The 22,105-nt window shown below is 39.6% G+C and overlaps 1 protein-coding gene across 1 annotated transcript in view; it reads left to right on the top strand.

Moving 5' to 3' along the window:
- lama5 (laminin, alpha 5) overlaps nucleotides 1-22,105 on the top strand; it is a 94,752-nt gene that overhangs the window by 32,485 nt on the left and 40,162 nt on the right. Inside the window, exons 7-36 of the mRNA XM_016679032.1 lie at nucleotides 1,434-1,549; nucleotides 2,572-2,690; nucleotides 2,777-2,867; nucleotides 2,965-3,099; nucleotides 3,181-3,246; nucleotides 4,519-4,659; nucleotides 5,012-5,149; nucleotides 5,651-5,785; nucleotides 6,557-6,691; nucleotides 7,540-7,677; nucleotides 7,842-7,894; nucleotides 8,469-8,568; nucleotides 8,644-8,696; nucleotides 9,428-9,533; nucleotides 9,617-9,716; nucleotides 10,024-10,180; nucleotides 11,216-11,354; nucleotides 13,197-13,339; nucleotides 13,605-13,708; nucleotides 13,839-13,992; nucleotides 14,598-14,761; nucleotides 15,878-15,986; nucleotides 16,525-16,622; nucleotides 18,149-18,365; nucleotides 18,447-18,573; nucleotides 19,138-19,277; nucleotides 19,555-19,670; nucleotides 19,741-19,952; nucleotides 20,835-21,036; nucleotides 21,904-22,048. Coding sequence (XP_016534518.1) covers nucleotides 1,434-1,549; nucleotides 2,572-2,690; nucleotides 2,777-2,867; nucleotides 2,965-3,099; nucleotides 3,181-3,246; nucleotides 4,519-4,659; nucleotides 5,012-5,149; nucleotides 5,651-5,785; nucleotides 6,557-6,691; nucleotides 7,540-7,677; nucleotides 7,842-7,894; nucleotides 8,469-8,568; nucleotides 8,644-8,696; nucleotides 9,428-9,533; nucleotides 9,617-9,716; nucleotides 10,024-10,180; nucleotides 11,216-11,354; nucleotides 13,197-13,339; nucleotides 13,605-13,708; nucleotides 13,839-13,992; nucleotides 14,598-14,761; nucleotides 15,878-15,986; nucleotides 16,525-16,622; nucleotides 18,149-18,365; nucleotides 18,447-18,573; nucleotides 19,138-19,277; nucleotides 19,555-19,670; nucleotides 19,741-19,952; nucleotides 20,835-21,036; nucleotides 21,904-22,048 — 3,853 coding nt within the window. The remainder of the gene's footprint in view (nucleotides 1-1,433; nucleotides 1,550-2,571; nucleotides 2,691-2,776; nucleotides 2,868-2,964; nucleotides 3,100-3,180; nucleotides 3,247-4,518; nucleotides 4,660-5,011; nucleotides 5,150-5,650; nucleotides 5,786-6,556; nucleotides 6,692-7,539; nucleotides 7,678-7,841; nucleotides 7,895-8,468; nucleotides 8,569-8,643; nucleotides 8,697-9,427; nucleotides 9,534-9,616; nucleotides 9,717-10,023; nucleotides 10,181-11,215; nucleotides 11,355-13,196; nucleotides 13,340-13,604; nucleotides 13,709-13,838; nucleotides 13,993-14,597; nucleotides 14,762-15,877; nucleotides 15,987-16,524; nucleotides 16,623-18,148; nucleotides 18,366-18,446; nucleotides 18,574-19,137; nucleotides 19,278-19,554; nucleotides 19,671-19,740; nucleotides 19,953-20,834; nucleotides 21,037-21,903; nucleotides 22,049-22,105) is intronic.

The raw sequence follows: 22,105 nt of genomic DNA, 5'->3' as shown, positions 1-22,105 counted from the left end.
CTCATTCCCTCACATTTCATGAGTTCTGACCCAGAAACAAACCGATCTTGTGTTTAAAGTGATGTTGAAGTCATGCGTCTGCTTTCTAAATGAAATTTAAACAATTATCACAGCCAGCAGAGGGAATATAATGATGTAACTGAAGTGGTATTCTAGTATTTTAAAAATTTGGAGAAGCAGAAGGGGCATGAGGGTCTGTGGACGCGCAGCAGCCTGGCAGGACTTTGACTGATGAAAACCCTGAACGAGGAATTCAGATTAATCTCTTCTGTTGGGTTTGAAGATTTGTTCAGAGGAAAGAGACGAGTCGATCTTTATGCTTCATCTCAGCTCTTCTCATCAGTCTGTGATTTGATGGTAAATGAAACAAATGTCTGTTAGAGGCTGAGGGAGCCTCATCTGCAGGAAGGTTTAACATTCACTGAGGAAAAGTAGACGGACGGAAAATGCAACACAAATCTGGTGGTTTTTGCCCAAATGTAACTCATTTCTATTTAGTTTTGCCCAAAGGCAAATTGTATCAGTTTTTTTGCCCAATTTACAGCATTTATTTTTATTTTAGGCAGTTATATCAGATTTTTTTTTGTCAGCAAAAGTTTCGCCTAGAAAATTTCACAATGGTGTCTCCACATCCAGCAGTAACCAGGTGACTGCTTGTCATGTGATCAAAGGAGCGTAATTTGATTGGCTAAAAGCCGATAGACTTGATCTAGAGTCTGTTGCTTGAGCTCAGGTCACCACAAGGTCACTACAAGGTCATCACAAGGTCACCACAAGGTCACTACAAAGGTCACCACAAGGTCATCACAAGGTCACTACAAGGTCACCACAAGGTCATCACAAGGTCACCACAAGGTCATCACAAGGTCACCACAAGGTCACTACAAAGGTCACCACAAGGTCATCACAAGGTCACTACAAGGCCACCACATTTGCAAACAAATATTTACAAATGAAATTTTGCAGATTAGTTTTTGACAGTAAATTTTTTTTTTTAAAGGAAATTTTTTGCGGGCAGTTAAAAAAAATTCACTTGCAAAAAGTGTTGAAAATTCAGTATCTATAAAAATCTGATTCTAATCAGGTCAGTCTGGAATAAAGTTCATAGTTGGGTGGTAAAAATCAGAAATTTTTCCTCTTTCCTCTTCGTCGCAGTCCTGCTCTGTCCTGCCTGGAGTTTTGTTCTTGGTTAAGAAGATAAAAAAGTCTTTCTGTCTCTTTCCCTGCTGTGTTTTTTACCACACTCTGTGGGCGGCGGGGTCACTGACTAACCCGATTAGAGGGTGAAGGAAACGTTGAAGCTGCTGGTCGGAGCTGCAGCATCAGCTTCCTGTTTCTACAGGAAACATCAGAACCTTCTCAACCCTAACAGGGAAACTCCCGGTAGAGCTGAGAGTTTATCGTTTTTCTCCGTTCATTTCGTTGTTTCACAGGTTGCAGTGCGACTGTCAGCACAACACCTGCGGCGTTTCCTGTGACCACTGTTGCCCCGGGTACAACCAGTTACCGTGGAAACCTGCGACGACCTACAGCGCTAATGAATGTGAACGTGAGTGGGGCCCGATGCGGTGCACACACACACACACACACGCACACACAGAAGGTGTGATCGCTGAAGCCTGAACTGGAATGTGTTTCATGTGTTGGTTCAACAGAATGAGTTGGCTTTAATTTAATGACTCTCAGCAGAAACGGGTTGGGGAGGGGAACCACATTTGGATGTGCTAATGGAAATGTTTTCAGTTGTTCTGGTTACATTTATATTAATTCTCAGAATGGATATTTTTTTTCCTCCTGTGAATAATAAAAATTGGACATAAGACAAGCTTGGAGAAAAATAAAAACATTAAGCAGAACAACTCATCTTTCTAGATTTAGAAAAACACAAATCAGTTTCAGTACAAAACCTTCTTACCTGTCAGGCTCGGTGGTGGAGGAGTGATGATACGGGCTTTTATAATGCAGTAAAAATAGTTACATCCACTTGGATTTTTAAGGGCAACGTTTGCTAATCTTTTCTCTTTTAATTAAGTTTTTTTTCATCTAATGTTGAGTTTCTAACATCCAGGCGGTTTAGAGGTGTTGTGGTTGCAGCTTATACTCTGTTCAGTTTCGTCACGCTGCTTTAAAAAAACTCCAATGTTTACTGACTCAGATTAAAGAATAAATCGGATTAAATGTGATTACTGGAAATAATCTTGGTTTATATGTAAATTTGTCAGTTTATTCTTTTTTATCCTGTATATTAATCGTGGTATTATGTGTAAATTCATCCACCCCTACATTTTTCCCAGTATTGTTTTGGTATTAAAGGTGGCTTCATTGGTTCATTTGGCTTCATTGGTTCATTTGGCTTCATTGGTTTCATTGGTTCATTTGGCTTCATTGGTTCATTTGGTTTCATTTGGCTTCATTGGTTCATTTGGCTTCATTGGTTCATTTGGTTTCATTGGCTTCATTGGTTCATTTGGCTTCATTGGTTCATTTGGCTTCATTGGTTCATTTGGTTTCATTTGGCTTCATTGGTTCATTTGGTTTCAATGGTTTCTTTGGTTTTGTTGGTTCTTTCAGCCTGTAACTGTCACCGCCATTCCTTCGATTGTTACTACGATCCCGAGGTCGACCAGCGGAGAGCCAGTCTCGACATTCACGGACATCACAGAGGTGGTGGAGTCTGCCTCAACTGCCAGGTACCTCAGGCTCCTGCGTTGTGGCATTATTACGTTCAGTGATGGAGCTCTGATGTTGAAACCCTTCTGGAAACTTTCTCTGACAGCATCACACCACCGGAATCAACTGTGAGCGTTGCATCCCCACCTACTATCGGTCGCCTGACCATCCCATCGACTCCCCTCTGGCCTGCCTGCGTGAGTCTACCTGCTGTCCGATCAGTTTCCCCAGCTCAGGGCGTCGTCTTTGTCCTGATTATCCTCCATTTCTCTCTTTTTTTTTATTTGCCTCCAGCCTGTAGCTGCCAGTCGGAGTTCACAGACGGTACCTGCGAGGATCTGACCGGACGTTGCTTCTGCAAACCGAACTACACCGGGGAGAACTGTGACTCCTGCGCCAGCGGCTTTATCAATTTCCCACAGTGTTACCGTAAGTTGGAGCTTAACATTCCTGACATGTTGCAGATTTTCATGGATACAGTTATTAAGTGAAACTCTTTCTGTTCACCAGCCATCCCTACAGATCCCACAAACACTGACAACAACAGTGAGGCGAAACCAGCTGGAGAGATCATCAGTAAGTCTTCTCTTCACTCAAACGGTGAAATAAGAAGAGATGAAAATGTGAACACCCAAAATAATGATATCTTTTCTAATTTATCAACAGATTATTATTGCTCTTAACAAAAAAATTATGTCACTTTTCCTAATGAGATGGTTAAAAACTTCAGTTCTCCTCCAGTTTTGGTCAAAAACTGAATCTAAATGTGCAGTAGGATGGATTTGAGCGCATATATCAGCAAGCAAACAATAATTTGCATTGTGTGTATTTTAAATCTTACAAGCCAAATTAGAAAAGATAAAGTTAGCATCTTCCCTCCTTCCTTTTTGGTTAGCAATGCTAACCAGACATACCAGACGTATGAATGCTAAACTTAGTTACATAATAACTAAGTTTAGCTCCTTCCCCGACTGCCAAGGTAACCAGCTTCAGACCGGACCCAATCTATCTGTTCTGTTTCTAACCCTATAACTAAGTTATTATATAACTTAGTTATATAACTTAGTAATAACTTAGTTATATATAACTAAGTTATATATAATAACTAAGTTATTACATAACTTAGTTATATGATAAGCATATATTACATAACTTAGCATATATTACATAACTTAATTATATAATAAGCATATATGTACGCTAACCAGAACATTAGCATAGAGATAAACTATGCTAATTTATTTCTTGTTCAATTATCCACAAACTGAAGAGGACATAGGTGTTTTTGCTAATTATTGTTTAAGTTTCAGGTTATTATTCAAATTTTAATGTTAGACAAAGAAAAATTAAGGGAAGATGATGAAAAGTTTTGAAATTATGATTTTTTTTTAAGTGTATCCAAATCTCTGTTTTTTTGTGTTTTTGTTTTTTTGGAGAAAGTAAATGTGATTGTCATCACAACTTACTTTTTAACTAAAAATATTGTTAAAAACCCTTTAAAGAAGAATGGGGTGAATACTTTTTACAGCGCTCTGTGGTTGTGATGGATTTCGTCAGATTAGTTTGAGGATTACATTATAATCACACGACTGAAACAAACGAGGTTTTGGCTCTTTGTGCTTTGGGAACAGAAGCAAACGTCTGACCTTGAGTCCTTGTGAATTATTCTGTGTCTGCGTCAGATATTTGAGGGAGTGTTGGGAAAACTCTGGTGTGAACAGAAAGTAGCTTAGAGGAGATAAGCCAGTCTAAAAACACAGATCACCTGCAATCTGTTGGGTTTTATTCCAACATTTTCTACAGTTTTCCTCTGTTTTTCATGCCGGTGTGATTGTGTTTTCCATGCAGACTGTGAATGCAGCGCGGCAGGGACGGTGGATAACTCGTGCAGGCCGGACCCTCGGACCCGGACCTGCGTCTGTAAACCCGGGTTCAGCGGTGATCACTGTGACACCTGTGCTCCGGGTTTCTACGGCCTCAACTGCCAGGGTGAGAGACGAACAACGCTCCTTCATTTATCCAGACTGATCTGACCAAACATGGCGGACGGGAACGCCAAACATGGCGGACGGGAACGCCAAACATGGCAGACAGGAAGTTCATATTTAAGATTTTAGATTTTCAAGATTTATCCCGAAGAATCTGGAATTAAAGATTTTTTTCTGTCCCTCCTCTCTTCCTTTTCCTCATCTATCCATTGAAGCTTCATTCCTTCTCTGTCATGCATCCTTTCTTCTTTCCTTCCTTCCTTCTTTCTTCTACTTCGTTCTGTTGTCTGGTTCTGTTGTCTGGTTCTGGTTCTGCTACGCCTCTCTCACTCTGTGTTCGTGTTTCCCAGCAGCCTGCCAGTGTTCGGGTCCTGGCTGCCTGGACGGGTCATGTGACCTGATGACTGGTCATGGAATGTGCCGGAGCGGTTTCCATGGTTACCATTGTGACCAGTGCGCGCCTGGTTACTTTAACTACCCCCTCTGCCAACGTGAGTCGCCTCCTCCGCCCGGGGACTTTTGGGCTTTTTTTTACTCTGAATGTTGCCCGACTCAAACTTTCACTCATTAGTTGATTACATAAAAATAAATCAGTTTTATTTATTTTAAAAAAATATTAATAATTCAGCTCTTGTTCTCTTAATTTCCATTAAATTTACCCTAAAATTTCCAACCTTGTCAAACTGAGTAAATGAAAAGACTGACAAGGTCATAAAACAAAACCAAAAACTTCATTGCTATTTTTTTTTTTTTTGTTTTTTTTGTGTGTCAGATTTAGAGGCGTACCAGAAACACACAAATACAAAGGTTCCGCCTCTGAGTCTGTATAATTATTTAATCAAAATGAAAGTGTCAAAGTCATGGGCTTGGCTTAAAGTAAATTAAATGTCATTATCTATGTTCTGAAGTTGGATAAATGTTTTTCTTCTGCCCTTACGGCCACTGCAGCATCTTTAGTTGGACGCTCCCTGACCTCTGACCTCTCTCTGCAGTGTGCGGTTGCAGCACAGTCGGCTCTCTCCCTGAGCGCTGCGACGTGTCGGGTCGCTGCCTCTGCAGGCCAGAGTTTCAGGGTCCGCGCTGCGAACAGTGCAGATCTGGGTTCCACTCCTTCCCCAACTGCCAAGGTAACCAGCCTCAGACCGGACCCAATCTATCTGTTCTGTTTCTACCGTCAGCTCACATCTGGAAGCACTTCATCTGAGGCTGGACTTTATGGAGTGGCACTGTGCTTCATAAAGAATAGGGTTTTTTGTTAGAGTAGGTGGGAAAGACGGGAAGGGAAATGTGAAAGTATGAGACAGGTCTAGTTCAAGGGTTACAAAACACAAAATGGCGGCTCCCAGAGTTTGCTTACTCAGCTGCTGAAACCAGAAGGTTTTTAATAAATGAGCCTTGAAGGGAAAGAAATAAACACATTAACTACAGGACAGGATTCAGCTAAAACCTGGGGAGAATCTGACATCAATGTCAGATTCATTTTGGGCCTTTGTTGATTAACTTTCAAAATAAAAGTTAAAATATCTTTGTACATTGTACCTTATATGTGATTATTTAAATTAAAAAGTACTTTTTGTGTTACAGAGTTGATAAAATATGCTGTCAAGCAAACATCAAACAACCCCACACACAATCAACAATCACGGACAAAATGCATAAAATAAATTAAAAGATACAACATGGAAATAATACATTTAATTGAATAGGAAGAGCAGAGGGCAGCAGATAGAAAAAGCAGTTTTAAAATATTTTATAAATCTCAGAGGAAAGTAGAATTTTGTCATAACTCATCATCTAAATATATTCAGATTGAATTTTGGCACTTTTTGACCTCCTTAATGAAACATAAAGATATGAATGTTTGTTTCTTTGTATCTACGTTTACTTTTTTTTCCCAGAATGCTCCTGTGATCCTCGCACCTCATTCGGTACCATCTGCACTGTGTCGGGTATCTGCCACTGCCGACCCAATTACGGCGGCGCGTCATGTGACCAGTGCGCCCCCGGTTACTATGGCTACCCTAGCTGCACGCGTAAGTCAGACAAACACAACCTAAAATCAAACAAATACAAATCAAATAAATTTATTTTAGATCCAAAACCAGAAAGGGTTTTCTGTGATGCCGTGTTTGGGCCACTGCAGACAGAAAAAAGGAGCAAATTTCTGCCAGAAACTCAGATATTTTCCGATTAATCTCAGAAATTTTTGACATTTGAAATTCAGAAATTTTGCCCCCCTTTTTTTGTAGAAAATTTCTGACAATGTCAAAATCTCAACATTTTGACATTAACATTTTTATGACTGTTGGAGTTTATAAATTTCCTTCTTTTTTCTAGAAAATTTCTGAGATTACTCTCAAAATTTGAATTTTTTGACAGAAATTTACCATATTTTTTCTACAATCTACAATAGACCTAATAAGTCGTAGAAGATTTTGCATGTAAAAGAAAATCGTCTAATTTTTAGTTTCTTTTGGACTCCATTGAATAACAGGATTTGGGTCACTTTTTCAATAGACTTTCTGTATTTAGTCAGGTTTCAGAGAGAATAGAAGCTCTTTTAAATGCAGCAAAGTTGTCTTTTCAGTAAAAGTCTCTGGATAGGCTTGGTTTCTGTTCAGACTTGGTTATGAAAAGACAAACTCTTTGTTGTACTTTACATTTTCCTGTTTAATAAGACAATATTGGTGATACTTTTTACCATGATTACAAATTAAAAGTTTCTTCATGCATCTATACGGGCAAAATTTGGATCCTTTCTGAATTGCAGTTGGGGCCACACAAAATTAGTTTGAGGGTCACAAATGGCCCCCGGGCCTCATTTTGGACACCGCTGATTGATGTTTTAGAAGCATATCGGTGACTGTGCTTCCGCCTGCAGCCTGCCAGTGTTCCCCCGCCGGGTCGCGGTACTCCAGCTGCGACCAGCAGACGGGGCGGTGCGCCTGCCTGCCCGGCGTGGGCGGCCTGCGGTGCGACAGCTGCGCACACGGCTCCTACGGCTTCCCCGACTGCCGAGGTAATAAAACAGGAAAATAAACACCTTACTACTGGAGGTGGAAATATTACAAGTGTTATGCTAAATTTCACAGTTTACTTGTTTTGTACTTCAGTTTGAGTTTGAGCCCTGCATAAACTATAAAATGTCCAAACTGTGCTGCCTGTTTTCTTTGCTCCTGCCAGCTGGTACCTGCCACCCAGCCGGATCCGTTCAGTACGTCGTGCTGCCGCCTGTTGTAAGTCTTGCTTGTTTTTCTCTCATACTTTCCAAAGTTTACATTTTCAACAGTTTTAATTAAAGCTACAGAATATAACTTTTAAAAGGAATATGGTTTTTAAATTTGTGTTAAAAGTGTCACCGTAACATCTTTATGAGATGGATAATCTGTAAAAAGATTCATCTCCTCCATCTCCTCCCAGAGCTGCTGCTGCTGTCTGAAGAAATGATCCAAAAACAGCCAATCAGAGCCAGGAGGAGGGGCTTAGTGCTGTCAATCAAACTCATGTACTCGCTGCTAAATGTGTTAATGGCGGAGAAACAACTTACCATTACAGAAAACAACCCTACCAATGACTGTGCTAACAAGCCTTAGCATTCACAACAGGCTATGCAAGATTGTGATTGGCAGCGCTAAGACCCGCCTCCTGGCTCTGATTGGTTGTTTCTAATTAGCACTGGGATAAGACAGAGGAGCTAAACTTTTTCACCGACTGTCACGACATGATGACACTCTCAGCAATATGGAAAAACAAAATGTATGATAATAGTTGGATCCTGCAGCTTTAATGGCCTCTGATTGGTGCATGCAGGGCGAGTGTGAGTGCCGACTTCATGTGGAGGGCCCGGCGTGTGACCGATGTAAACCTCTGTACTGGAACCTTTCCCCTGACGCCGCTGATGGATGCTCCAGTAGGAAACCTCACACATTCCTCGTGTCTGTGGACGCAGCCCGTAGATCTAACAACTGTCTGGTTTCTCCTGCAGGCTGTGAGTGTAACATCGCTGGGACGCTGAGTGGGGTCGCAGAGTGTGTACAGGTGAGATAAACATTTCTTCCTCCTCTGAAAGCATCTCTACACCAGCTGGAGAAGCTGATAGCTGTGAAATATAAGTCTAGCTCAAACACTTAAACACTTTATAAATCATTATAACTGTTTATTATGCATTAATTAAGGGTGAGAAGGAGGCAAAATCAACTGGTTTCTTACCAAATAGTGAACCATATATATATATTATCTGGAGTTGAGCATTTCAGTCTACTTTGTAAGCACAATAAACATTTGTTGTCTTAATTTTTGTCATCCAGCCTTCTTCTCACACTTAATTAATGCATAATACTAGTTATTAATGAGTTATAAAGTGTTTATAGATGAATTTCTAACATTAATTATATCTTAGCCTTAACTTTCACTTATAAAAATACATTTTCATAATCTGCCAGTGGAACTAGAACTTTTTCATCAATATTAAGGAATTATTTACTTAAAACAAGCTGCTACATCTTACTGAAAATGTCAGTTTTATCTTATTTCAAGTGTAATGAAATATCTGCGGTAGAAATTAGACCAAAAATACTTGGTGAAATTGTATGTTTTTACAATTAATTTTAAATAATATCCTCAGTAACATAAATCTCTTCTGAAAGATTTTACTTCCTGTTGAGGTGGATGTAAGAAATACTTCATGTCCTTGGCATATTTTTGATTTTCTCCATTTTTCCTATGTTTACTGTAGCTGATGGTGCTGACTGTGTTTCTGTGTGTGGCAGGAAACTGGAGAGTGTCACTGTAAGCCCGGCGTCTGCAGTGGAACCTGCTCCACTTGCAAACAGGGTTTCTACAACCTGCAGGCTCACAGTTACTTCGGCTGCCAGGGTGAGTGTCTTTAACCACCTGATGGATTTAAATGTCTGTTTTTCTGCGTCAGCTGGTCGCTGATGTGCATGAGTGTTTTTCAGGTTGCCAGTGTGACATCGGAGGCTCAGTGGGTCAGTTTTGTGGCCAACAAAACGGCCAGTGTGACTGCAGACCCAACGTGGAGGGGCCAAGGTGTAACCAGTGAGTCTAACAGGCCTGGCAGAACTGCATTTATTTCTCATAAATGCAGAGACATCCTCATCTTTACCCCAACTGTGACTCTCTTTATGAAGCATCTCAACATAAGACGCTAAATCTGAAATGTCCATTTTGTACATAAAAGTAAAGGAAGCAGGGATTTGCTAGTAATTGGCTACATAACAAGTGGAAGACAAAGTCAGGAAAAAGATTTAATTCAAACATGATAAAAAGAGGGAGGTAAGTCAGTTCTGTAACGGTAACTTTCAGCACGTCTTCATGGTGGTTTGGTTGTCTTGTTTGCCTGCAGGCCTCGTCTGCATCATTACTTCCCGGATCTGCACCATCTGAAGTTTGAGATAGAGGAGGGAGCCATGCTGGACGGCCGGCCGGTGAGATTCGGTTACAACCTCCTGGAGTTCCCAGACTTCAGCTGGAGAGGTTACGCTCAGATGTCCCAGATCCAGGTAGGGTCAGCCTTCAACGTACCTGCAGAATAATGACTTTGTCTTATATGTAGAGATATGTGATGACTGTGGCCCGTCTTTCTTTGCTTTCTTTCATGAATGAACAATGTTGGACATTTCTCTTTGGTAAAATCAGACGGTGAAAAATATTTCATTAGTGGTTTTCTTCTGAATCGAGCTTCATGATCATCAATTGTCCATTAACACCTTTCTGGAGGGCAAAAGTTAAAAAGTAAGCCTGTCAAGATAACAAATTTTGCTGGACGATAAATTGTCCCAGAATTTATTGTGATGAACGACAATATTGTTGTTTTGAGACCGTTTTCAAGTAACACATGACATAATAATGCAAGAACACAAAGATGGATAAACTTAAATCCCAATGAACATTTAACACTGAGACTGGAAGACATTTTAAATATCCAAAATAAACAAACAAAAAACAGAAACAACAAATAAAATGGACAGAAACTGTCCTTCATCAGAAGAGAAAGTTCAGACCAAAACACCAAACTGAAGAGTTTTGTCATCCAGTTTTTGGTAGAAAAAGAGACAGAAGAATGGAAAAGACTGAGTTTGTATTAATTTACATGCGATCACCAAAGAGAAATGTGCTGATTGAAATAAAGGATGTTTGGTATTAAAGGTGATGGTATTAAACTTTGCTTTTGGTCAGTGTTGGTTATTTCTCTGTGAATTTTTCCTCTCTCTGTTATTTGTTGTCCTCTTCCTCTCTTGTTGTCAGTGTTGTTTATTTCTCTGTGAATTTTTCCTCTCTCTGTTTTTTCTTCTCCTCTTCCTCCCTCCCTCTCTCTCTCCTCTCTCTTTCTCTGTCTCTCTCTCTCCCTCTCTCTCTCTCTCTGTCTCTCCCTCTCCCTCTATCTCTCTCTCTGTCTCTCCCTCTCCCTCTCTCTCTCGCTCTCTGTCTCTCTCTCTCTCTCTCTCTTGGGTCTTTTTGCTCTCTAACTTTTGGCTCCTCTGTTTTTCTGTGTTGTCCCGTTTCTCTTCTTTCCTGGTTCTCCGTTTCCTTGGCAGTCCAGAGTTTTGGTGTCGGTGTTTGTCACCTCTCCGGACCTTTTCCGTGTGGCGCTTCGCTATAGCAACAGGGCCGGTTCTGCTGTTTGGGGCAGAGTGTCGGTCATAGAGGACGGCAGGAGTTATTACTGTGGTAACTGTGAGTGATAACGAGGGAAAAATGCATTTTTCTGTCTTTTTATTCACTTAATATATTTGGAAAAGGAGGTGATGGATCTGAACCTCCTCTTTAAATAATGTTTCTAAGCTCATTTATTCATCTGGACTTTGAGTTTATGCCCAGATGAATTTAAACTTTACTGGTGGACCAAAAACTTTATTAAATTTAGTTTGAGAGGTTTATCTTCCTGCTTAACAACAAACACATTTTATTTTACAAAATTTTTTTATCATTAAAGATCCAAAACATAAAAATGGCTTCGGATTGTCGACTTTTTAAAAATAAAACAATTTCCACATTTTTGGGGTCATTAATTGTTTTCTACCAACATTTTTACCATCTTGGCTTTTGGTCAGGGGCCAAATAAAATCATTTCAAGGGCCACAAATGGGACCCGGGCCACCTTTTGGACACCCCTGACTTAAACACTTTAACAAACATTTTAACAAACACTCAACGACCAGATAACTTGAAGTTCTTGTCTCCAGATATGCAACCAGAAATTAAAATATTAATCTCATCCCAATCATAACTTTAATAATTATTCTTCCCAGGTGAAACAGTGGAAACAACCTGAACCCTGATGTATTTGTTTGTTGCAGAGATCGGCTCATTTAAACACCTGCTGATGATGATCTGTCAGAGTTGGTGTGTCGGTTGCGTTTTTATTTTAAACTGAACCGAAACATGGGATTCTGCAGCACATCTACATGTTAGGTTTGTCATAGTCAAGCTAGCATAACTGACCTACTTCCCTCTCCCTCGCCATTTTTAGTTTAATTTAGAAAAATTAAACTGTTTTATTTTATACATCACACATACATTTAAGGTTATGTTGACAACCTGACAGCTAAAAACAATGCTAGTCATAATCAGCTAGCAGCTCTGGGATGTAGACGTCACATTGCGACGTGTTTATAATGTTCTTGCAGAATCAAAAAGCGGTAACTGTAGTGAGACTAGTGGAGATGCATCATCATTCCTGTCTGTCTTTCCCGCCTGTCCTGTCAGACGAAGGTCGCTTGTTTGCAGCTAATGCAAACTTCTTGGTGGTGATTTCTCTTTCTGTCTGTAGCTCCGTATATTTTCCTCTTCAGGGCCACAGATCAGTAGATTTGTCAGCAGTGTCAGACTTACATATTTTCTTTCTCACCTCGGACCCGGTAGACTGCGGTGAAGCTCCAGGTTTATGTGAGCGAGGCAGACGTCTATCTGACTCGATTCATCCTCAGATATGTCAATTCTGAGGGAGTCACCTCCAGCGGTAAAATAACAGCCTATCAGGCCAACCGCAGAGGTACGTCCCACCTAACACTGCAGAAACACGCAATCCAACCAAGGATTTTTGGTCTGGCTTCTACTGCAAATATCTTAGAGCACTTCAAATGAGACAAAACTAACTTAAAAGTAAATTTTCAGGAAGAAATGGGAGCTTAATATTGATTAATATTGATTTAAAAAAAAGTTATTGTCTCATTGGCAGATTATTTCATTTATAGCAAGATATTTTTCCCAGGTTATAAGTGAAATATTTTGCCAATGAAGCAAGAACTTCATCGACATTTTAGGAATTATTTACTTAAACTCCTATTTCCTGCTGAAAATGTACGTTTAAGTTATTTTTGTCTTATTTCCAGTGTACTAAGATATTATCACTTGACCAAACTTGCTTGGTAAGATTTTGTGTTTTGCAGTGAAATCAGCAGATTATCAGTTCCGTCTCTTCCTGAGTTCCTCCAACACTTCACTGATTTTTAGTTTAAGTTTCTGTTGGAAAGATTAGGAAACTGAAGCAGTTTTTTCTGACGTTTGGGTTTTTAGGTTCGGAACAGTCCAAACAAATCGTCTTTGCTCCGAGTGTCCAGCCGACCTTCGTCAACGTTCCCCAGAACAGCTTTGTGGAGCCGTTCGTCCTGAACCCAGGAACCTGGACCGTCGTCATCGAAGCCGAGGGAATCTTACTGGTAACAGAAACACCTGCAGCGTTGGCGTGTCGTCTGAAGCCTCTGGGCTTATTGAAGTTTATTGAAGTTAATAATAATAATGATAAAAGTTATATTTTCACAGAAGTATTTCTATTTGTAGGATTTTGACTGGATGCAGTGACAGACTAATAATCCTTTTATCATTACTTTCATTGATCCAACAAAATGCACCACTGAATATTTCAATGATATTTTGTTCTTATTGTCAAACTAACTGAGTTTTTTATTATAATTTGTCTTCCAGGACTACCTGGTGTTGCTGCCCAGCGCCTACTACGAAGCTCCCATCCTCCAGATCAGAGTTACTGACCCCTGCACATACAGCTCTGTGCCTGAAAACAGCCAGAAGTAAATATTATTATTTGATTTTTCTAAGGATTTTGTTCAGGCAACCTTAATTTTAACATCTATAAAATATTAAAATGACAGATTTTCTGTTCAAAGCTCATTATCATCTCTTTTAAATACATCTGTCCAGCTGTCTGCTGTACAAGTACCTGTCTCTGGACTCTTTCCCCTCCATCTCCGGAAACGACGCCAGCTGTCGCCATGACAACCACCTGCCGCGGCTGTGCCCCACCGAGAGGGTCACGCCGCGTCACCCCGACATGGCCGTCTGCAGCGGGCTGGATGTAAGACGACCGCTGGAATATCTGATTATTTCACATGTTTTACGAGTAATTAAGTCATTAAAGCTTCAGAATGTAACGTCTATTTTAAAAAAAGAAAGTTCTTTACATGTTAAAAGTATCATTACGTAGATAATCTGTGAAATTACATAGATAACTGCAGAAATTCACCACTCAGTCAGAAACAACCAATCAGAGCCGGGAGGCGGGTCTTAGCGCTGTCAATCACTCTCGTGCTCACCTCCTCATCTTTGCTCATTGCTAAGCTATGGCTGGTTCACCACAACACAGCCTGCAACCAATGCTAAGCTAGTTAGCATAGCGAGCAGATAAAAGGTTTCCCTGTAACGATAAGCTGTTTCTCCATTAGCACCCTTAGCAGCGAGTACATGAGGTTGATTGACAGAGCAAAGACCCTCTTCCTGGCTCTGATTGGTTGTTTTTGGCCAGGGAGGAGGTGGAGGAGATCAATCTTATCTGTCCCACAACAAACTGTCATGACATGCAGACCGTTTTAACAAAATTGGAAAAAATCCTGTTTTTGTGAAAGTTGCACACTTCAGCAGCAAAAGAGGGGAAGATGTTGTAACGGTTCGGTTCTGGTCCAGATCAGCATCGAGCTGCGGGGACGTCTGGCCTCTCCCGGAGACTACGCGCTGGTGGTTGAATACACCAGCGAAGAAGAGCTGCCGCAAACGCTGAGCGTTGCCGTCAACTCGCCTGGAGCGCCGACGCAGCGCCACCTGGTGACGCTGCTGCACTGCAAGTTCAGGTGAATAAACACCTGTCCATCCGTCCGCCTCTCTGACCCACTTCCTGTCTATCTGGAACTGAACCACACAGGTATTTGATCTAGGGCTGAAACGATTAATCGACTGTTTGAATATCTGTGATCGATTAATCGTTAACTGAAGTATACAGACTCACAAAAAAGGCAAATTTCTGGGAACAAAAACAGAGAGCTGCAAAACTGTACAAAAAATATTCATTTTGCTTCAAAGATGAAAAACTTTATTTTCTGTAAATTTGTCCTGAAGAACACTGTAAAAACACAAAATATTACCAAGTATTTTTGGTCTAGTTTCTAGCTCAAATGTCATATTACTTTTAAAATAAGGTAAAACTAACTTATAAGTAAGTTCAGCAAGACATAATTATTCCTTAATATTGATGAAAAAGTTCTAGTTTTACGGTCAGATTATTTCACTTATACCATGTGAAAAATTTCTTTTTTTAAGTAAAACAAGCTGCTATATTTTCCTCAAAACTTATAAATTCACTGCAAAAACACAAAATCTGACCCTGTATTATTGGTCCAGCTTCTGGTGAAAATATCTTTATCACACTTGAAATAAGACAAAACTAACTTAGAAGTAACTTTTAGGCAGAAAAGAGAATTTGCTTTAAGTTGATCATTCCTGAGGAAAATATTCCAAAGTTTCATTGGCAGATTATTTCACGTACAAAATGGGAGAAATCTCTTATCTGCCAGTAAGAATCAATATTTTCATTAATAAGGAATTATTGACTTAAAACCAGCTCCTGTTTCTCGCTGAAGTTATTTGTAAGTTAGTTTTTTCTCTTTTTTTAAGTGTACCAAGATATTTGCACAAGAAACTAGACTTAAAATGAGTTGGTAAGATTTTGGTTTTTGCAGTGTTGAACTTTCTGCTTCCTTCACCTTCGACCCTGAATGTCTGAAACTGTAACTAATGAAAGTGGAGGAAATCTCTCGTCCCAAATAGAAAAATAGTTTGAAGAAGCATCCTTCATGTGTCAACATGAGGATGGAAACGAACACAAACGAACGTTTTGTCTGCCAGCTCTGGTTTGTTCTCGGTCGGCGGTTCTTTCATCACGTCTTCATCTTCCTGTCTGCGTCCTGCAGCTTCCTGTGTCGAGTCGTGGCGGTCGACGAGCAGAACAGGGTGGCGGTTTTCTCTCTGGCCGCCGCCGTCGACGTCCAGCTGTCGTCGGAGCGCGCCTCCTTCTTCCTGGTGAGAATCGTTCTTCTGTCCCGTCACAAAGACGAGCCGAATCCGTTTATCATCAGTGGAAGGGGAATAATTACCTGAAGAACCAAACTCTGAGCATGTCAGGCCCCAGCAGCTAGATGGGGAGGGGCGCCGTGACTTTACATTTTCACAGAGTTGAGCAGTAAATAAGTCAAGCAGAAATGTTGATGTCCTTTGTTACAAGTGATCAAGCTTCCACTGAAGGAATGCTGTTTTTAGGCAATAAAATATTTATTTAAAAAAATAATTGAATTTCATTTGGATTTCTAATAATGTATTTAAAAAATGCATAACTGGTTAAATGAATTTGCTTTAATTGATTAATCATCAGAATAAGTGATTGATTGACATCTAAAATAATTGTTTGCTGCAGCTTTAATTACGAGATAGAGGCTTGAAATATCTTCTACACTTTCTAAAATAAGGGACAGAAAATATTAACGTTTATCACATTATTTGAATTAATTTTGCTGGACGTGTTTAAACTTTTATCTGTTCAATGTTTTTTCATTGTTTTCAGCACAAAGTGTATCTGGTGCCCAAAGACGATTTCACCATGGAGTTTGTTGAGCCTGGACTGCACTGCATCGGGACGCATGGACAGTTCTCCCCCGACAGGTAAACACAGATTACACAAACTGAGATTATGACAACAGGTAAACACAGATTACACAGAGTGAGATTATGACAACTGGTAAACACAGATTACACAAAGTGAGATTATGAAATATGACTTAGCAATTTTGAGAGAATCAATATTAAAATGGACGCATTTCACAAAACTGCAGTGGAAACACTTATTTTTTTGCATCATGAGTCACATGATCAGTAAAAAAAACCACAAAGACGACGACAGGAAGTAGGAGGGAGACGATGGTTTGTTTCTGTGGCGCTTACAGAGCCTCTCCCAAGTAGGCGGAGCTTATCGCTCCAACGCGTCTCTTCTGATGGCTGATGGCGCCATGGCTGGATTTTTTTTACTTTAGTTTAATTTTAGGAGGGTTTTTTTTTTTTTTTCACTTTTGTTTATTATGAAGTAATTCTACTCTTGAGTAAAATTTCTGGATTTTCTTCCCACTGAATGAAACACCAAACATTCACCAGACACAGACCTGCAGTTTTTATCAAAGTTTAATTAGTTTTTTATTGACAGAAACCGATTTGTAAAAAAAAAACACACACACATTGCCCGATTTTATTATTTTTACTTATATGAATTAATGTCATTTTCATTTTCAAACTTAAAATACAAATATTTCCACTCAACTTTATAATTTGGTCCATCTGATGATGTCATTTTTAAATATTAAATGATTGGTAATTTGATCAGTTATTCAGCACTTGAGTTTATTTTTTACCAAATACTTTTTAACTTTTACCTGAATATGTAGAAGTATTTCTTCTCTCATGTGAGTAAAACTTTGATACTCTATCCACCTCTGATTGTAAGTAAATTTACTCCATAAATCTCCAAAATTTTTAGATTAATCATAAATATTCTACAAAAAACATGCTCCTAAAAAACTGAAGAAAAAAATTGTGACTTTTGAAATGTTGAAAAACTCAATTTTTTTCTAGATAATTTCTGAAATTAATTTCAAAATTTCTGTTTTCAACATTTTTAGACTTTTCAAGCGCAGAAATTAAAGAAGAAATTCAAATACCTTTTTACTCTTGAGTAATTTCTTGGACGGCTACTTTTTACTTTTACTTGAGTAAAAATGTGTTAAAGTTTTTTCTGTTTTTAGTTGAGTTTAATTTTTGGATCCTCTACTCGCCCCTGATTGGTCGGGACGTTAATTCACTGAATTCGCCAAAAGGTTGTTTTTCATCTGTTGTTCCTTCTGTTGTCTTGCTAAAAATAAATAAGGTTAAAATGACTTAATTTGTCAATAAATACAAAAATATAAAACAGAAACTTCAACAGAATTACTATAAAAGGCAGGAGAAATGGGAATATGTCACCGTTAATGACTTATTGCGTGAACAATCTTCTTCATGTGTGATTTTTAATGGAGACGCTGCGATCGCAAAATTAAGTTTTTTCAACATCAGCAGAATTTCGACAAAAATTCATGTGACTTTTTGACGGAAAGGCAGCTGCAGAAATGAAGGCCTCACATTGTGATTGGTGTCTGTCGCAGCTCCTCCTGCATCCCGTCCCGCTTCCAGACGCCGTCGGACTCTCTGGTCCTGAAGGAGGGCCAGAGCTCGTCCACTGAGGACGCTCCGGTCCAGGCGTCCCCCGCCGCCGCCCCGCCGCTCGTCCCCAACCAGAGAAACGAGCCGGTCTGGATGGGAGACGTCCGGCCGCCGTTCGGAGCCGACAGCAGCTTCCACATGCGTCTGGACTCGCTGCAGGTTTGAAAGCTGCTGATTTAACAGACGGTCATTTTACAGTTACTTCCTGTTTAAGTTTCCCGTTGCGTCTCCGTTACCCAGAATGCAGCGGTGTACTCGGCTCGCCTCCATGCTCTCGGCCGTTACGTCTTCATCCTCCATTTTCACCAGCCTCTGCATCCCACATATCCAGTCCAGGTTTACATCAACGGAGGCGTCATCTGGCAGGGTAACACTGCACTGTAAAAAATATCTCACCTTTTTTTTCTTTTTTATTTCTCCACAATTTTTGTCTTTTTTGGCCAAAAAAAAATTGGCCAAAAAATCACTGTGTGAAACTGAAAACTGAATTTTTAAAAATATAACAATTGAATAACAAAGTTAGGACTGCAGCTAACTATTATTTTAGTTTTTGTATTATTGTAGCAGTACTGTCAGTCATTATTATTTAATTGATTAATTGGATTAAAAAAATCTATTTTATCTTTATTTTTTATTTAATCAGTTAAGCTTATTTTACGCAATATTAAAGATTCCTAAAAATGCAATTAAATAACTCAACTCCTTATTTTAAAAGGAGAAAGGAACATTTAATTTCCTTAAAATGTAATAAAATGGCATTCCTTTGGTGACTGACTTTGATTCTGTGTGTATGTGTGTGCGTGCGTGTGTGTGCGTGTGTGGCCGTGCGTGTGTGGCCGTGTGTGTGCGCGTGTGTGTGTGTCTGCGTGTGTGTGCGTGTGGCCGTGTGTGTGTGCGTGCGTGCGTGCGTGCGTGCGTGTGTGTGTGTCAGGCCAGACCAACGCCTCGTTCTGCCCCCATGCTTACGGCTGCAGGAACGTTCTGGTTTCGGAGAACCAGATCATGCTGGATGTGACCCACCACGACGTTTTCCTCACCGTTCAGATTCCTGCAGGCAGAACTTTGTGGCTGGTGAGATTTTCCTTTCGTTTCTCAGATGATCAAATTGATTCTGTTCTTCCAAAATACGCCAAACATATGAGACTGAGCTACCCAACTCTGGTCTGAATCTGGTCCAAATCATATGATCAAATATCTTCAGAGTAGTTCCAGATTAAATTTTGGCACTTTTTGACCTCCCTAATGAAACGGTCTGTAAAAAAAGTTACTCAGCTGAATGTAACTAGGTACTTCCTGTCCCTGTTGTCAGTAATGTGACGGAATGAATTCCCGTTTAATGTCTCGACAGGATTACGTTCTTGTGGTTCCTGAGCGGAGCTACAGCTCCAGCTACCTGAACGAAGAACCTCTGGACAAATCGTACGACTTCATCAGCAACTGTGGACAGAACAGCTTCTCTGTGAAGTCAGTGGCCCAAGCAGAGAAATGTTTTATTTTATGTCTTGCTGTTTCACTGACGTGGTTTCCGCTGCAGTCCCGCCACTGCCTCGCCGTTCTGCCTCAGCTCGGCGGTGTCACTGTCGGCGTTTTTCAACAACGGCGCGATCCCCTGCGCGTGTCACGAGGCCGGAGCCGAGAGCGACGCCTGCGAGCCGTTCGGCGGTCAGTGCCGGTGCCGGCCCAACGTGATTGGACGGGACTGCTCCATGTGCGCCACGGGCTACTGGGGGTTTCCCAACTGCAGGCGTGAGTCGAGTTGCTGTCAGGTCCAGAATCGGTGAAAGATTATTCCTGAGTTTAATATGCAGGCTGACTTCACATGAGTGTATTTAATATCAAAGGCTATCATCTATTCCATTCATTTATAAAAGTTAGCTTCCAACTAAATATTTAATGTTCAAGCTAAATGTTTAGTTAAAAACTAAATATTTAGCTGTCAAACTGAATAGTGTGCAGCTAAATATTTAGCTTGCTAACAAAATATTTAGTGTGCAAGCTAAATAAAGTACTTAGTTCCAAACTGAATATTTAGCTCCAGAATAAATATTTAGTTTAGCTAAATATTTATTTAGTTAATTAAATATCTATCTAGTTAGCTGGCTAACTAAATATTTACTGTAGCTCCAAACTACACATTTAAATAGCAAAGAAAATATTTAATTTGAAGCTACATATTCAGCTTGCTAGGTAAATATTTTTTTGCTAACTAAATATTTATCTTCAAACTAAATAGGCTTCAAACTAAATATTTAGCAAACTAAATAGCAAACTAGTGGACGGGACTAGCAAACTAAATATTTAGCATCATTCTAAAAATGTTGTTTGCAATTTAGTTTGATTGCATACAAAATATTTAGTTTGAATATAAATATTTAGTTGGCAAGCGTAAATATTTAGTTTTGAGCTACATATTTAGCTTGCTAACAAGATTTAAATTATATAATTCAATAAGAATTGACAGTTTGCTTAGTTTTCTATGTAAATAACAAAAACAATAATTTGATGAATTATGATTATAAAAATTTGCTTCAGGTGGAAATAAATCCTCAAGCATATGTTCCATGTTCACATGTGTATATTTCATTGCATTGTTCTGAAGGACATTTCCTCTCTGTCGGTTCCCTGCAGCCTGTAAGTGCGGCACGCGGCTGTGTGAGCCGGTCACCGGGGATTGCATCTGTCCGCCCCGGACTCTGCGCCCCGAGTGCATCCAGTGCGAGCCGCAGACGTTTGGCTGCCACCCGGTGGTGGGATGTGAGATCTGCAACTGCTCTCGGCCCGGCATCGTCTCTCCTGACGTCAGTTGCGACACGGACAGCGGACAGTGCAGGTAAAATTAAATCCTTCACCGCTTTTATCAGATGCACAGACTTCCATTTATGGGAAGTGGAAACAAAATGGGTTCAGGAAAAATAATCTTACCAAGTATTTTTGGAGGAGTTTATAGTGCAAATATCTTAATACACTTGAAATAAGACAAAACTAACTTATAAGCAAGAGGTAGAGACTTGTTTTAAGTTTATAATTACTTTATTCTGGCAGATTTTTTCACTTATAACAGAAAAAATGTCTTGATTTAAGAGTAAAAATCTGCCAGTATTAGTACTTTGAAAGTACTACTTTATCAGTATTAAGGATTTATGTATGTAATACAAGATTACACACATAAAACTTCAAAGTTCTTAAACTTTGAAGTTTAAGAATTTTGAAGTAACTTCCTTTGAAGTTACTAAAAAAAATAAAAATGTTACAATTTCTGCTTGAAAAGTCCAAAATTTTGTTAGAGAAACAGAAATTTTGAAATTAATCCCAGAAATATTCTAGAAAAAACATTTCAAAAATTGTAATGTTTTTTGTTTTTTTGTTTTTTTTTGCAAGATTTAGATTTTTTTTTCTTTTTTTTTTTTGGAGAGTAAAATATTAATCAGAAATATTTCCTAAAATATTTCTGATTAATCTCAAAATTTCTGAAATTTTTAGAATTTACTCCTACCTACAATCAGACGCACTATACCCAAAATTTATACTCAAGTAAGAATAGCACTACTTCAACATATTTTTACTCAAGTAAAATCAAAAAGTAGCTGAAAATTAAATTTTTTTCTAGAGAATTAAGGAAACCAGACAGACACACCAGCATCCAAAGAGTTTGACAGCTGAAGGATTACCTTTAAATAAAAAAAATCTGTGCTTCCAGATGCAGGAACAACATCGTTGGCCGGCAGTGTGACCGCTGTGCGCCCGGTTTCTATGGTTACCCCAACTGCAGGCAATGCAACTGCAACGAGGCGGGAACCGAGGAGGAAGTGTGCAACTCCTTCACAGGACAATGTCTCTGCAAGGTTGGAGAAACGCCCAAAACTCTCACCTCTTTTCAGGCACCGCCACCAGTTCGAGCA

This window comes from Poecilia formosa, unplaced genomic scaffold (assembly GCF_000485575.1).
Source record: "Poecilia formosa unplaced genomic scaffold, Poecilia_formosa-5.1.2 Scaffold200, whole genome shotgun sequence".
NCBI lineage: Eukaryota > Metazoa > Chordata > Actinopteri > Cyprinodontiformes > Poeciliidae > Poecilia > Poecilia formosa.
This window is presented reverse-complemented; position numbering and strand designations above follow the sequence as displayed.